Here is a 14,808-nt window from a genome sequence, read left to right as displayed (position 1 = left end):
AAAATTACAATAGATGCAGACCAGAAATGGCTACCATCCTGCACTATTTATTAGTGCCTACCTCATTTAAGGTGGCCCTGAACAAGTCTGGCAAATTAACAAGYGTATGTGCAATTACAGGGGAAGTATTATACCTTGAAATTCAGTGCCTGGATGTGTGACTCAAAACAAGAGAGTGAACAGGCAGGTATTCCTGTGTGCTGGCATAAAGTTTAAGACCACACCATTTTAAAGGAAAAGCCATAGCCAATTTCCGGTTCAAAAATTATATTAAATATAAAATAACCAGTTAATGCATTTACAGAAAAAAAGTAACCACTTTCATACAGTTTGAAAAAAACGAAAGAAGAATTAAGTTAAGGCACAGTGAGTAATAGAGCATTTTATACAAAGAAGTTAAAGCCCTAGGCAGTGAGAGCATGCCTTAATGCAACAGCTGGGGGGGGGATCAGAACTGACAATTTCTTGGCAGAAAAGCAAAACATCCTTGAGCTGTAGCAGTTGTACTCTGGAACGACTGGAGGCTTTTTACATTTCACACAGTACAAGAACTCCCAACAYGATGTTTTTCTACATATTCTATAGGTGCTGAACCAAGCTTTTCCTTGCAGCTATTCAGGGCTAAGGAATTATTTCTGCACAGCTGTCAGCACCCTCTGTACCACTAACMGACTGCGTGAACAGCCGAGCAGCTCCTCCTCAGAGGGCGAGGAGCGGGAAGCTGTGCCGCACAGGGCGCTCGTCTAGGCAGGGGCTGCCTGAAGTAYGCGTAACTGAGCTACACGGAGTCTAACACTAGTTGCTCTGGCCTGCGACATTACAACAGGCTCTCAGGTTAGCTGGTGGTGGGACCAAGGCCATCGACATGTAGACACCCAACATGAGATTCCCCTGAAGCTTCGTTTTATTTATTTGTTTTTAGGTCTCAAGGAAAGATGTAATGATTCACATGGTAATTGGCATGTTTTTTTCTGCTTATTTATCTACAAAGAAAATGATTGTGACAAAGTTACTTATTTCCCTGCCTGGAACACTGAAAGTTGATCATCTTAAACTAAATAATTTATTTTTATTTATTTATTTTTAATTTTTTTTACAGGCTACAAGTAGGATAACAGTTACTGCAGTAAAATCCCTTTAATCACTAYTTAGGGCTGCTTAAAAGATTTGGAAGTGCCTGCATTATGCTTTCCCAGAAAGAAAATTCAGGATCTTTCCAATATTAAGGCCTTTCATTAAAAAAAAAAGGAAGAATCTTAAGTTTCATTTTGTGATTTACAGTTATTAAAATGTATTCTGTACTACAGGGCAAAAACATCTGCAATAGCAACTGCCTTACCTATAACCAAACGTTAAACAAATAGTCTGTTCAGGTTAATCAGGTAATTTAAGTCAAAACCCCACGTTTTTATAGTTACAGACTGGTATCATACACAATGCCCAGTAAACTCAGTATAATTCAGCAGCCCKCAGTTTACTTACATGCAATTCAGAAATTGTCCTGGAAAAGAAGTAATTCGAACAAGTAGGTCTCTATTAAGCCTTACRAACGGAGTAAGAATGTCTCAGAACACTGATGCTAGTTGTCTAGTTTGCTATAGCGCTGGATGGARCAGCGGAGCACTGTTAGCCTCTGGGAGTGCTGGTACTGGTTAGTTAGTAAGTTCTTAACGGTGTTTATAGCCCCCTTGAAAATAATAATAAAAAAGGCTTTCGGTGGGCCCTCAAACCTAGTTAACCTTAAAAGCTTATGACAAACAACAACAGAAAAAAAAATACATGCACAGGGGACTCTGGAAGCTATTATGATGATTTGCGAGTTACAGGAAAAGGATTCCTATTAATCTATTCACAGAGAGCCAAGCTGCAAACAGCRTGCAAATCAAAACCACGTGTTTAGAAGTAGAAAACAGCACTGTGTCTGCAAGTCCACAGCTGTCAGAGATGCACAGCAATTCAAAGAAATGACATTTTTGTTTTACACAGAAATTGGCTACCACAGTCAGATTCAATTTAGACCAAATCTTTGTAGTGCAATTTTGATTTCAACAGAAGTACCAATTTGGCAGAATGCCTCAGCCTTTATTAGGCAGATGGACTGAAYAGACATCACCTAGCTCTCTCCTGATCAATAAGAATGCTGAAAATTGTATTTTACTGAACAAGTATAAATATTTTCCTGTGTCTTACAGACAGATTGTGACACCTGACACTTCCTATGCCCAGTATTAAACACAGYTTTACTCTTAAGTAGGGACAGTAAGGCCATCTTGTTTATTTTCCACAACAGACTGGCAGTTTCCCTCAGTTTCAAAGTTTAAATTCACAAATGAACTACATGTTGTTGCTTCAGGCTGGTCTGTCTGGACAGGAGCTTCAGCCTGAGGCTTGTTCTGCTGCTCCTGATGCTGTCTTTCTGCTTCTTCTGACATTCTGTTTTCCTGTTCCTCCTCTTCCTCCTTTAAAAAATAGAGATCACAAGCTATTACTTATTTGAAGTAAATGCTGCTTAAATTCACATTAAGTCTTTCCATAAGAACACATCAGTACCTGCTATAAAATAAGCACATTTGTTCTGCTAGAAAACAGTTTATCATCTCATGAGGTTTTCCATTACGGAAAAAATTCACTAAGGATTGCACTATGAAATACACACAGATAAAATGACTGGTGTTTAACTAAATACTTGTTAGTCAAAAGCAATTCAGTAATAATGAACTATAAAATATTTTAGCTCTTAATAAGTAAAAAAAARGAATTACTAAAAATAAGCAGTAAATGTTTAAATAGGTTTTGTATCCCTTACAAATATGCTATTAATTTTTTTTTTTTTTTTGCATCAATCACTGCCATTCCTTTTCACTTACGTTTTAGAGCAAATAGTAACATAATGCTCAATTTACCCTTGGTACTTTGTAGTACATGAAACAGAACAAACTTTGAGTTCAAAAGYGTCTTAATAGCAGCCTCCTCCTTTACAAAGTGTCCACTTGCAGCTCAATTCCGCTTTCTCATACTTTGGAATTCAAAATGAATTGTACTAGAGAAGCAAACAGAACAGTGGGCAGGACCCCRGCCGGTTCTAAGACTGACGATCTGTTCAGAAAACACTGACAGATAAGCAAGCATAAAACGTGCATCAGTTCTTATCTCACACACCTACCTCTTTTTTCATTCTGTAATACTCATCAATGGCATACTGGTATTTTGGTGTACTTATCCCCAAAACAGATGCAATCTTTTCCCCAAGGAAATCACAAACTAAAAATAAAGACAGGTTTATATGTGATTAGTATCTAGAAGAAAGTCATTAAGCAAGTTCTATTTTAAAAGATATCATCCTCTTTCTTGAATGGTTTTCCATACTCACTACTTCACTCAAAAGACAAAAATAAAATATAATGTGGAAATCTATCTTTATGGAGTTATTAGCTCAATATACTAGCAACTGTTATGATACAGAATGCACAAAAGGAGAATAATATGGAATGAGTGAAAACCTATATGGTGTTAGCGTTTACATCCTAATAGTGTTAGCTTTGCACCTAGCTTTATTTTGCTTTGGGGTCAGTTACAGGAAAAGTCTTTAACTAAACTTTAACTGAAAATTAAGAGTAGACAAAAATAACTGACTACCAAGTGTACTGGCACTTCAGTCTAATGGTGCCATGCAACTAGAAAATTATGTATTGATAAAATGCATATTTTAAGCCAGTAGCAGTTTTAACAATGCTCCGTGTCGCATACCAACAGATTGCCAATTTTTTAGGTTTCAGCTTTCTCAATTTTCAAGCTGGAGGCCACATGCAGCGTTAATTCGCTAAAACCAATAGTTTACAGTCAGAAGTATGGAACAGAGACAGGTTCTGATCAGTTAGTTTCTTGACCATGATGATGGCTGCAGTATTGGTCACTGACTAAAGCAAACAAGAGGTCCAATATACTGCTCTTCAAATTACAAATCTCTTCTGASGATGCAAATGAGTTAGTTCTCAGTAGTATCTAGTGAAAGCAAATCAGAAGTTAGCAATCAAATACTTCAATGAGTAGTCACAGTAACTCATTTTATACACCTCTTGAAATCCTGAGTTCTGTGGAGAAGACCAGTTCAAATAACAAATGCAAGAGGCAAAACTGAAGTGGGAGGAGAGAGAAAWACAGAGTAATCTTCCAATTCATAAAAGACTATTGAAAAGTGGAAGGCAGTATCTACCTTTGTATATAAAGAACAGATACGACAATGAATTGTTGATTGAAAAGAAAAAAAAAATAGTGCCTAAGGCAAAAGACTACATCTCCACCCAGCAAAATGGGAACTCATTCATACTTCAAATGAATACTAGTTTCATACTGGTCATGTAAAAATGGCCAGTAAATCACAAAGATGATTTACAGGCTGTCAAGATGACACTCAATATTCACTTACAAGTTTACCTCAGAAGTAAACAAAGCAATACCTGATAAGGTGGATGTGGCAACTCTTAGCATGTGAAACCATAAGTAGGGTCCCCACGTAAGCGTCGTCTGAAACAGTAAGAGCAGTAGCAATATGTGTAACTGCATGTTCATAGCACACAATAATACAAAAGCTCAAACACATCTTCGAAGGAATGATCAGTGACACTGCCTGTTTGCCAGCTACCACAGCACTTGTCCTTTTTGCATTTTATTTAAAATAAGTCTAGATACATGAAGTAAGTTATCACCGTAAGCTACAAAGCCAAGCACTGCCTGCACCTGGGAATGCGTATTTCAGTGCCTTCTGCTTCCCACTCACAAACTTGGAAAATGGCAAGCTCAAAATAATTCCAACKGGAAAGACATTTCCATAATGTTCTGAATTCTGTTTTAGGCCTATCAGAGAAGTAGGTTAACCAAGTATTCCTTGATTATTAAATATATGTAGATATTACAAAAGGCCTAAAACAAACAAACAAGTCAATCAGGAAAAAAAAAAAGCCTTCATAATGGTCCCTGAGGAAGAAGCTGTTTCCAAGCATCTAGGAACCAATATGAATTATCATTTGGAATTGTACCCAAAGAATAACAAAATTACGACACACACATCCAATAGTTTGTCCTAGTGGACAAACCTGCCTTGTGGAAAGCTAGTCAGCCACCCCAAAAAATCAAGCAAGATTTGTGAGCCCCACCTGGAGCCAGTAACACACTAGTTGGAAGGTCACAGAAATCTGAGTGACTATGGAGTAATCACCACCACACAGGAAATACTACAGCATCAGATTGAGATGATTATATACCAGAACTAAAAGAATATTTAAAAATTAACAGGAATGTACAGGTTATCTGATTYCCTGAGGAAAGAGGCCATAACTCTTAATTTTTACAAGCCTTTTAATACTAGAAGCACTTTTTTTTTAAATCCAGCCTACTCTAAAATGAAAACCTGTACGCTTTCATTTTTGTGAAAAAGCAAACTCAAATTTCCTAGTAAATTAAAACATGTTTATAGTCAACAGTCTGTTGTATTCAGGCAAGCTCTTCATTGCACATGATCCCCATAATGATCTCCATAGACATACTTTTCTTGTGGAAACTAGCCATGAAAATGTCAGCCCTTACTAACTGAGACCCGTTAGTTCCACTTGGTTACATACATACTATAACTTGTTCCTAAAAACTGTTTGATAGGTATTAAGTAAGATCACAGAAAATGGTACCTTATCCATATGGGACAGCAAACATCTGCAATACAGCTACCGASATTAGTAGGGAGAGTCTGAGTATGTAAGGCAGTGTCCCAGTAACGTCCTACCTATGCACGCAATCTGTCAGACTTCAGTACTCACCAAGCAAAGCTCCTACAATTCAGTGCAGCCCATAATCATCTGCCAAACTAGAAACTCAAGTTGGGTAARCAGAAGAAAGCCAGTGATTGATTTTTTTGCTAGTGGATTTGGAAAATATCCTGCCAAGGTAAAAGCGTAAGCAAAACCAGCTGCTGTCCTGCTTGCACAAAAGCACTTCTGGCTTGTTAATTACGAGCTCAGCTGGCGGATAGGCTAACGACAATCATTTGAGTTTGTTTAGTTGAAGAAGTCAAGAAAAGTGCTAGAAAAGCTTGTTGTCACAGGTGCAAATAATGGCATTGACAGGCCTCCATACAATCCTTCATAATAAGGTGACAAGGTTAAAAAACATTCACACAGCGCACAGGGCGAACCAAGTCCTGCTGCGCAGCAGTAAGCAAGAGGCTGCGTGTGTCCCCTTAACATTTAAGGATAAAAAGATAAGCTGAGCTTCAAGGTTACAGAAGTAAATCAGATGCAGAATCTTTTAACAGACTACTGTAATAACACAAATACAGCTAAATTTTTAGTCTCTGCTGGCAATGGTACACAGAGATTCCTCCCATTTCTACTAGTSTACCACTGCACAATTAAAACAGATTGGTACGTTAGAAACAATTCACCTCTAAGTATAACTTCATAGAAACTTCTGCTCTGTGACAAGATGTGTCCGTAGTACATCCAGACACTTCCTCACCCACGGCAGGTAATACTTTGCCAGCCCCTATAATCTAYAAAAGGAGTATTCTTTCAAGTGTCTCAGAAGGCAATATAAAACCAAGAGACAAGCTACTTCTGGCAAATTCAACAGGATACAGGAAATGTTTTGGAGAACAAATCGCTGAGGACAAGCTGGAGAGATCACAACCAAGGAATAAACCCCCTTTTCATTCTTACTTCCCCAGGGTAAATTTCTGCAGAATTTTCCATGGGCACCCGAAAGACCTAAATACGAATGGCAAATATGAGGTGAGGAGAGGTACTGGAGAAAACGAGAACATTCTGGGGTGATAAGAACTGAACTGTTATGCAACAGCTCTGTACAAACTTACCTGACTCTACAAAGTAGCTTTAATGCATCGAGTATTACTTACATACCAAAGTTAAGTCTTATTAATGTTCAATGAAAAACAATACCTAGATACTGCATTTCAACTTGTTTTGGCTACAGAAGTCTTAAAGTTCAGTCTTCCTAATCAAAGCAAGGATACTGTAACACCCTTTTTTGGGGGGGGGGAGGAGAACAGAAATAAGGTGCAGCAGAAATACAGGACACCTATTTATTACAAGGAGAGAAAGATGCTAACAGAAATACTGCCTCCAATACACATCAGTTAAATGGAAGATTTCACAGTTATTACATTTGGTTTTAAAATTTCAAAACATTTTTAATGTACAATTTTAACCTGAAGCTCAGACTCAATATGCTCTATCCAAGTCTATTTACCTACAGAAGGTATCCAATATTTTTTAAGGAGGAATGAACATAATGAGTTCCACCATTTATAAAGCCAAGACAGCTAAGATTCAAGAACAGAACGTGACGTTGTTTCCTAATACAGGGCATCTGAAGGAAGCACAACACCCTCTTGAGCTTCTAAGTGCACCATGCTCCCTCATATGAGCAATCCACATCCGCATTTATTTTTGGCAAGCTTCAGGTTATAATCAGCAGTTACATTGCTTACAATTGCTCTGCAAAGACTTACACTCCACCTTCTGCTTATTCATGCAGTAAGAGAATGGAACAAAGACTTCGTAACAACGGCACTCCAGGGATAAACAGAAAAATTATCTTCTAATACAAGTCTTGGTGAAGAGAACCAAAGGGAGATTTATGCATACAGTGTAAGCAAGTAACAATTTTTGGACAGAAAACATAGTTAAAAATAAAGCCTTTACAAGAATCAAATAGACAAAGGAGAACACTCAGGTAATCCTGAATGCTACTAACTAAAACGGTTCAGAGAAAAATATATTCTGGATTCATCTAATTCTTAAAACAAATACGGCGGAATGGAYGCTCCAGTCCAAGAATGCTGACCAACAGAAGTCAAGTGTCGGAATCATTTTTCCAAAGCAAAATGTAAAACTCAATTTACAATTCATGGGAATGTTTTGTTACAAATGGCAGCAGCACATCACACACCAAGCGCTTTAGTTAACATGCTATTGAAATATATCAGTTACCTATTAAGGCAGACATTGCCATTACCTGCTTAGCTCTAAAACACAGAATCATAGACTGGTAAGGTMGGAAGGGACCTCTGGAGATCATCTAGTCCAACCCTCAGCGGAGCCCATACAGGGACTGAACCCACAACCTTGGCATTAGCAGCACCACGCTCTAACCAACTGAGCTAAAAACATAACGAAATCAAGGTAGTTAGTGAAGAAGTTTCTTTACAACATGGAAAAATATGTCTCCCTCAAACTTGCTCAGAATCTGTGTGGATGCCAATACCAGCTGAGCTTTGAAATTTCATGATGTAAAGTTTCTATTCAAAATATTAAGTGTGCTTTTTCTAAAAATAAATTGGACCAGAAACAGCTATTATCTGCAACACACTTTTTTGTATCCCAACTGAGATAACAAGTTTTAGACATGCTGGTCTCAGCAAACTGACTATTTAATTGCTTTTATATAAATCCTACAATAAAAACATTTTTAAGGCAGCTGTTGGCTAAAACATCAAAGCTCAGCTTGGTCTAATATTTCTTCAATTCATTGGCTCAGTTGGGATACATGAAGCATAGGGCAGATAAGGTAAACTTCAGTTAATGGCAGCCCTTGGTCTAATCAAGTTTATTCTGTCAAGGTAAAAAGCAATGTGTAATAAGGCACACCATGCTCCACAAATAAACTGTTCCGGTTTGGAGAGTCCTTTTATTAAAAAATGTAATAAAAATTAAGGATTTCATAAACTATGGAAGAGGAAAAAAAGGAGTCTTAACTGTGCCATACAACATACTTCTTGGTATTCTGAAAAAAAAATCATATTAGGAAAGCAGGAGAATCATCACACAGAATTTCTGGCCATTATGAACATTTGAGGTGTTCTTTAATTAAAGCATCTATTTGTACACTAGGGTACCCTTCTCTGGCCTTGCAACACTTACATCAAGCCTCCTGAGCCTTCCATCAGTGTAACACAGTGAAATAGCTCTACTAAGAGGAAGAGACACACCCAAAATTTATACCGATTTGGTCCCCAGCGAACTACAGTTGAAAAATGTCTTACACATCCTTAGTTACGYGACATGATCTGCATAGTGGGGAGCAGATCTGACTCTGAAGATATCTGAATATTACCATGATATTCATCAACTTTTCCAATTCTTGTACTTTGAGAAGATCACTAGGAAAAAAAAAAAAAACAAGAGCTGAACACCTACTCAAAGTGTTCAGAAGCTTAAATTTTCAGTAACAATGCTTTAGGAAACCATAAACTTTATATGTACTTTTATACTTAATCTCAGGCTGTTACTTCTCCTTGTATACATGAACTACCTAATAAGAAAGCAATACTAGTGTCATAAATCCACCCAAGATTAAAGGAAAAAGCATAATTTGTGAATTCCTAGGAAYCCCAGTCCCAGATTCCCATAGTTTCTGTGCAGCTCATTTCTCAAACTACTACTTTTTCTTCAAGCTAAACTCTTCTTTTAAAAAAGAAAAAGAAGTGATTCACAATCTTTTCCAAAGCAAACCTTGCATGCCTGCATCACTTCTGAAGAAGGGAATTAGCAGAAAGTCAAACATTGCAAAATCCCTCCAACAAGGCCCTGCTGTTATGGGATAGAAACAGAAGCAATAAATACAAGGTCTAGCAGAACAGTAATTAAGAGCCTCAAACACAGCATTTCTTCATCACAGACTCCSTAAGTGTGGTGCACAAGTCATTTCAACAGCAGATGCTTCGGTAGAGAACACTATACAAATTTCTGTTCATAYAAAAGTTCTTATCTGACGTGTGGAAACACGTAACTTAATGCAGGCACTTGCCACCAGTGTGCAGTCTGACAGGACTAGTGACTGCACAAAGCGACAACTCCCCGGCCTACTTGCCTCTGCTCCACCACACGGGAGAGGATCCAGCCAACTCCAGCTTCCACTTCGAGCTCAGCAGAGGAGCAGGCCAAGGCAGGGTGAGGAAGAGAGCCCCACAGTCAGGAAAGCAAATAGGGTATAACTGTAGTAGGAGCGTGGAGAGAAGATGGAGCAGAGATACCAGTTTGTAGGGGTATCAAAGGAAACATGAGACTGAGGATGGGGAGAGAAGAAAAGACGAGTGAATAACTTCTCTAGCGCTGGCTGCCAGAGAGCCAGAAACCACTTCTGCCACTGCTAGTACACACAGCTTCTYGGTTTGCAAATCTCTGGACTACAAAATACATTAATTGACACCCCAAAAGAATTAAACAGACAATTATATTTCATTTTTACCTATGAATCATAGAAAAAAAAGGAAATGTATTTTAATAGCTCCAAAATAAACTACTAGAAACAGTTTCAATTGTCTGAACTTCACTTTAGTGTGGATCAATAAACACAGACTTCGTTCACAGGTCAAGCAAAGTCATGACYGTTCAAAATGCAGACAACGAACTCTACGTGCATAGACCAACCAGATCCTTTAAAACCTCTTTCTGATAGATCACAAAGAACAGTAGTAGTTCTTTACTTCCACAAGTCATCTGTTTTTTCTACAACTATGCCACTTTTATTATACTGAATGCCGCTGTGTAATTTAACATTAGCAAGTTCAACTCTCCTCTGTCACCMAACCTAAGAAAACAAATGTCTTCCCTGACACCTTCCCTGCAGGTTTTTTCTTTTTTTTTTTTCAACAATTGTATGAATCAAGGAGACATCAAGCAAATACTATTAGAATGGGAAAAGCTGGAGAGGACAGATTAGAACTGCGAAGARATTAAACCCATTTCTGCACTATCATCTAAGTAGTCCTACTGACATTAATTGGGCTACTTGAGTGAAGGAGGACTCCAAGACAAAACTTCTCRGAAATAATTCTCACAGATTTTTCAGTTTCTAGAGCCAATCAAATTAGGTAAATTTTTAATGTACTAGATGAGATCTGTGACATATAAATTAAAGTATAAAATGCTTTTATTGATCCAGTAAGCCAGCAGAAGCAGTTTATCAAATAAAAATACTTACAGGATCTACAGGAGGCAAGAGGTCTTTTTTCTCTTGTTCATCTTCCTCTTCATCTGTGCTATATTCTTCCATTGTTTCTCCACTTGCAAAGTGAATAACCCTCCTTGGAATTTTTTTCTTCTTTCCTATGACACCCAGCTCCACATTCTCAAAGCCTCTATCTCCACTTGCAAGTTGCTGTAATGAAAACAAAATCATTATTTCAAGTACAAGCTTCTGCATAATAAGTTGCAAAACGGGAAAAATTCTCCCTTGCAAAAATTCACAAGGTATTTAAAATATTTTAGATTGTTTAGGATATAAAATGGATATTAGCAAGAACTTGGCTGTAGATGAAGGATACTGCTGAGGATATTATTGCTTGCAGATACCTAAAATACTGATCTCCTCACTAAAAACAAACAAATTAAAAAAACTGCCTTCACTTCACAATGGATGAGAGGTATTAAAAATATTCTGTTCAGAAAACACYAGTTTCTTAGCACAAATTTTATTTACAAAGTTTGATGAGTTGGTAAGTGTTAACAATTAAAAGTATTGCTGGTTTCTGAATTAATATCTACTGAAATTAATAAAGCAGTTCATAGCTTATAGTTGTCTCTAGGCAAGTTTAGATAGATACCTCCAGCTACAAAACAGAACTGAATTAAGAATAACTACAGAGTCAGGCTCAAGCTTTAAAAAAATGCATCAAGGAATCTGCCTCTGTGGGCTTTCATCAGAAATCATGTTGTATGGTCCTTTGCACTTAAAAAGAACACCACTTACTTTTGTGGCTGWGGATATATGAAAAAAAAGAGAAGTAAAATGTCTGTTTTTTTCCCTTCCAACTGCCTAATACTATAATGTATTMGAGTCACAAATGTCAGGAAAAAAAATACAGTTCTAGTTCAAAGGCCAATCAGTAATTCTTCAGGGTAACTGTTGCTGGAGAGTTTTAGAAAGCATTTGTACTGTATCCATCAAAATGGAGCTTTKGTCTTGATAAAGCTTTTAGATACTACTGCAACAAATATGTAAAACTGTTTTGAAAACACTTCTGTCACACAAACAAGCACATGGAAATCAGGAAATGTTAACCACATAGTTTTAATGTGCCATAAAGGTTTTCTAAAATGGGTTGAGATTACATAATTTAAAAGGTATTATAATGTACACTGCGAGAAGATCTATGCACATTTAAACACAAAATTAAGGTTGCATAAAATGGTCATGTTCCAATTTTTGAGTTTTTGTCTATGCAACCCTAACAGTCTCCACAAATCACAAACCAAAATTATTAATAAAAACACGTATTTCTTCACATAGGTGTAAGAAAGCCCTCAATCATTACGAGCATGGTACCACCATTCCTGTCACTTTGCTACATTACATAAATATTCCCCTGGGATAGGAGAAACCAGTGGAGAGGGGAASCATGTTTTCCTTCATGTCAGGCAAGAAATTTTTCTCATGTCCACAGAGAAGAGGGAAGGTAAATGAAGATCATGTGTCAAGCTCTACAATGTGGAGAAGGACCACACTTCCATCGTCTTCCCCAACCCTAAAACAGCAGCTTCAGAAAAACTGCAAGTCATTACAACTTTCTGCAGTATTTCTTCAGTTACTATRGCTCGCTTTGTACACTTTCCTAGAGGAGCCAAACAGAAAGAAGCAACAAGTTTCAATAGTATAATTCAGCTGAAACAGCACTAGATTTTCATAGCTGACCTTGCTGAGCTCAGAATCTTCTCTCCACTGAGTCTTGCAAACAGAGCAGTAGTAGAATATCAAAACAAAAATACGAATGTTAAAAAAAGTTGGACAACCTAAGTACTGGAAGCAAATACTGAATGTCAGTTCTGTATTTTTTGGAGTAAAGAGCACTGCAGAATCAGCCTTTTACTAACATTTCACTCCTTTTTTGGCCTAGTACAATGATTCCATTTTTCATGTTTAATCATCGTACTGAAGGGTACTATTTCTTGTGACATAGCATCACAAATATTATTGTAGTATGCAGCATGAGGCTATCCTAGAAGCTCCTCTGAAGACATGGTCTCTTCCAATTTTGGGTCATTTAAGTCAAATGCTTCATACATATTCTGTTTTAACTTAGAAAAAATATATTTAATATTAGAAGTTCAAAAAGTAGACTTTAATTCCCTGGTTGTGGAAACTGTATACTGTTCAATCCTTCTTGCACTACACTCACATTACCTACAGCAGCAAAAACCCAGCATGGCTGATACTGGTGCCAAGTTTCAGACAAATACAGTAGTTAAAGAAAATAAAATTATAGACCCCTTGATTTAAGGAGTGCAAGGAATGATGAATCCACTGCTGCCTTTGGTAATCTGGTTCAGAATCTTAAATTCTTAAATAAAATAATTCTGGTCAGTTGTTGCTTTAGTTATTACAAAGTCAACAAAACTGGATGCCATTTTTAGTCAACACTAGTATTTGTGGTTGAACTTTCACATGCACAACCCCAGTGATAGCCAACCCTCCCAGCTGCAGCACAGAGTTAATTTCATCATGCTGTTGATCATCAGCTAGTTTCACTTGTCTTGCCAACACGACCTACCCAAAACGTGACACCTATACCAGCAAATATGGTCCTACCCTACAAGGATCATATTCAGGCTCACTTTATAGCTGAAATATTACAGTATCTGGTGCTTAAGGCTTTACAAATTTGATCTTTCCGATGCAAAATGCTGTTGCAAAAATCATTCTTCTAGTCCACATCTTTGGTCAGGTTACCACCTCGTTTTTTTCCACAGGCTTCTCCCTCTCCTACACACAAAGATGAGCACTTAGGCTCTCAACACCTGTATAGCCTCATACTRGAGCAGCATTAGCCTCAGTTTCTATTTTGTCATTTATTAAACCTGAAAGACAACTGCCTTCGTGCTTTCTGCCACGCTGCCTAACACTGAAGGAACTCTGCGAACATTATCCAAACTATTCCTTTTTTTYCTCCTTTTTTCCCGCCTCCAAATGCCCCCTTGGAGTTTTTCTTTGCTTTATGACACCCACACACACCTTGGCTGTGGGAGAACCAGAAAGCTGAAACTGCTGTTGATCATACAGCACTCTCCACGTGCTCTCCCATCTCACCCTCTGGCCAGAAGGGCACAGACAGCAGGGACAATTTCGACTGTGTTAGTACAACACCCGGCACAACGGAATTTCAGTCCAGGGTCAAAACGCCACAAAAGGGGGTTAAGGCCGAGGTGTGCCAGGACACCTGCGAGTAAGCTGGAAGAGCTCTTACAACTAGTATYAGCCGATACGCTAATGTCCCGTTTTGTCAAAAAGAAGGGAAAAAAAAGCAAAGAGTAATAAGGGGATCAGACAACACAGTCTGTCATCTCTTAATCTGCCAGACTCGGACGCAGTTAGGATCCAAACAGGAAATGCCCACTTCCACCCAAACGGTGAGTCTACCAACCCGACCGTGCTACTAAATAAATAAAAAAAATAAATAAAATTAAAAAAAAGAAAGAAAGAAAGAAAGAAAAACCTAGGTCAGTAATGCTTAACAAGGTCTACCTCCAGTCTGGCTATCTTGATCGCCTTACTGATTTCACTTCTGTTACTTTGTTTGGCTGAAGGGAGTGGTTGTTTTTTTTCCTCCCCCTCTACATCYTGGCTTTCTACACCTGTGTTTCAGCTAAATTAAAACAGCAACTTTTCCGCAACAGGGGGCAAAACAACAAGAGAGCCAGCAGACGGTCAGAAGAAAAGAAAACGCAGCAGCTACAAGCACTGAAACCGCACCGCGAGCAGCGAGGTGGCGGCGCGAGGCTCCGCCCGGAGGCCCGGCCCGGC

General features: G+C 38.1%; 1 protein-coding gene across 1 annotated transcript in view; it reads right to left on the bottom strand.

Moving 5' to 3' along the window:
- Positions 1-250: 250 nt before the first annotated feature.
- FAM177A1 (family with sequence similarity 177 member A1) overlaps positions 251-14,808 on the bottom strand; it is a 16,338-nt gene continuing 1,780 nt past the window's right edge. The window contains exons 2-6 of the mRNA XM_085301817.1: positions 11,761-11,768; positions 10,993-11,169; positions 4,458-4,524; positions 3,164-3,261; positions 251-2,459 (exon numbers count right to left, since the gene is read on the bottom strand). Of these exons, the coding sequence (XP_085157943.1) occupies positions 2,247-2,459; positions 3,164-3,261; positions 4,458-4,524; positions 10,993-11,169; positions 11,761-11,768 (563 nt within the window). The 3' untranslated portion in view covers positions 251-2,246. The remainder of the gene's footprint in view (positions 2,460-3,163; positions 3,262-4,457; positions 4,525-10,992; positions 11,170-11,760; positions 11,769-14,808) is intronic.

The sequence above is a fragment of the Rhea americana genome, unplaced genomic scaffold, assembly GCF_003343005.1.
Source record: "Rhea americana isolate MKP2758 unplaced genomic scaffold, rheAme1 scaffold_18, whole genome shotgun sequence".
In the NCBI taxonomy this organism is placed as follows: domain Eukaryota; kingdom Metazoa; phylum Chordata; class Aves; order Rheiformes; family Rheidae; genus Rhea; species Rhea americana.
Note: the sequence above shows the minus strand (reverse complement) of the source record. Positions and strands in the feature narration are given on the sequence as shown.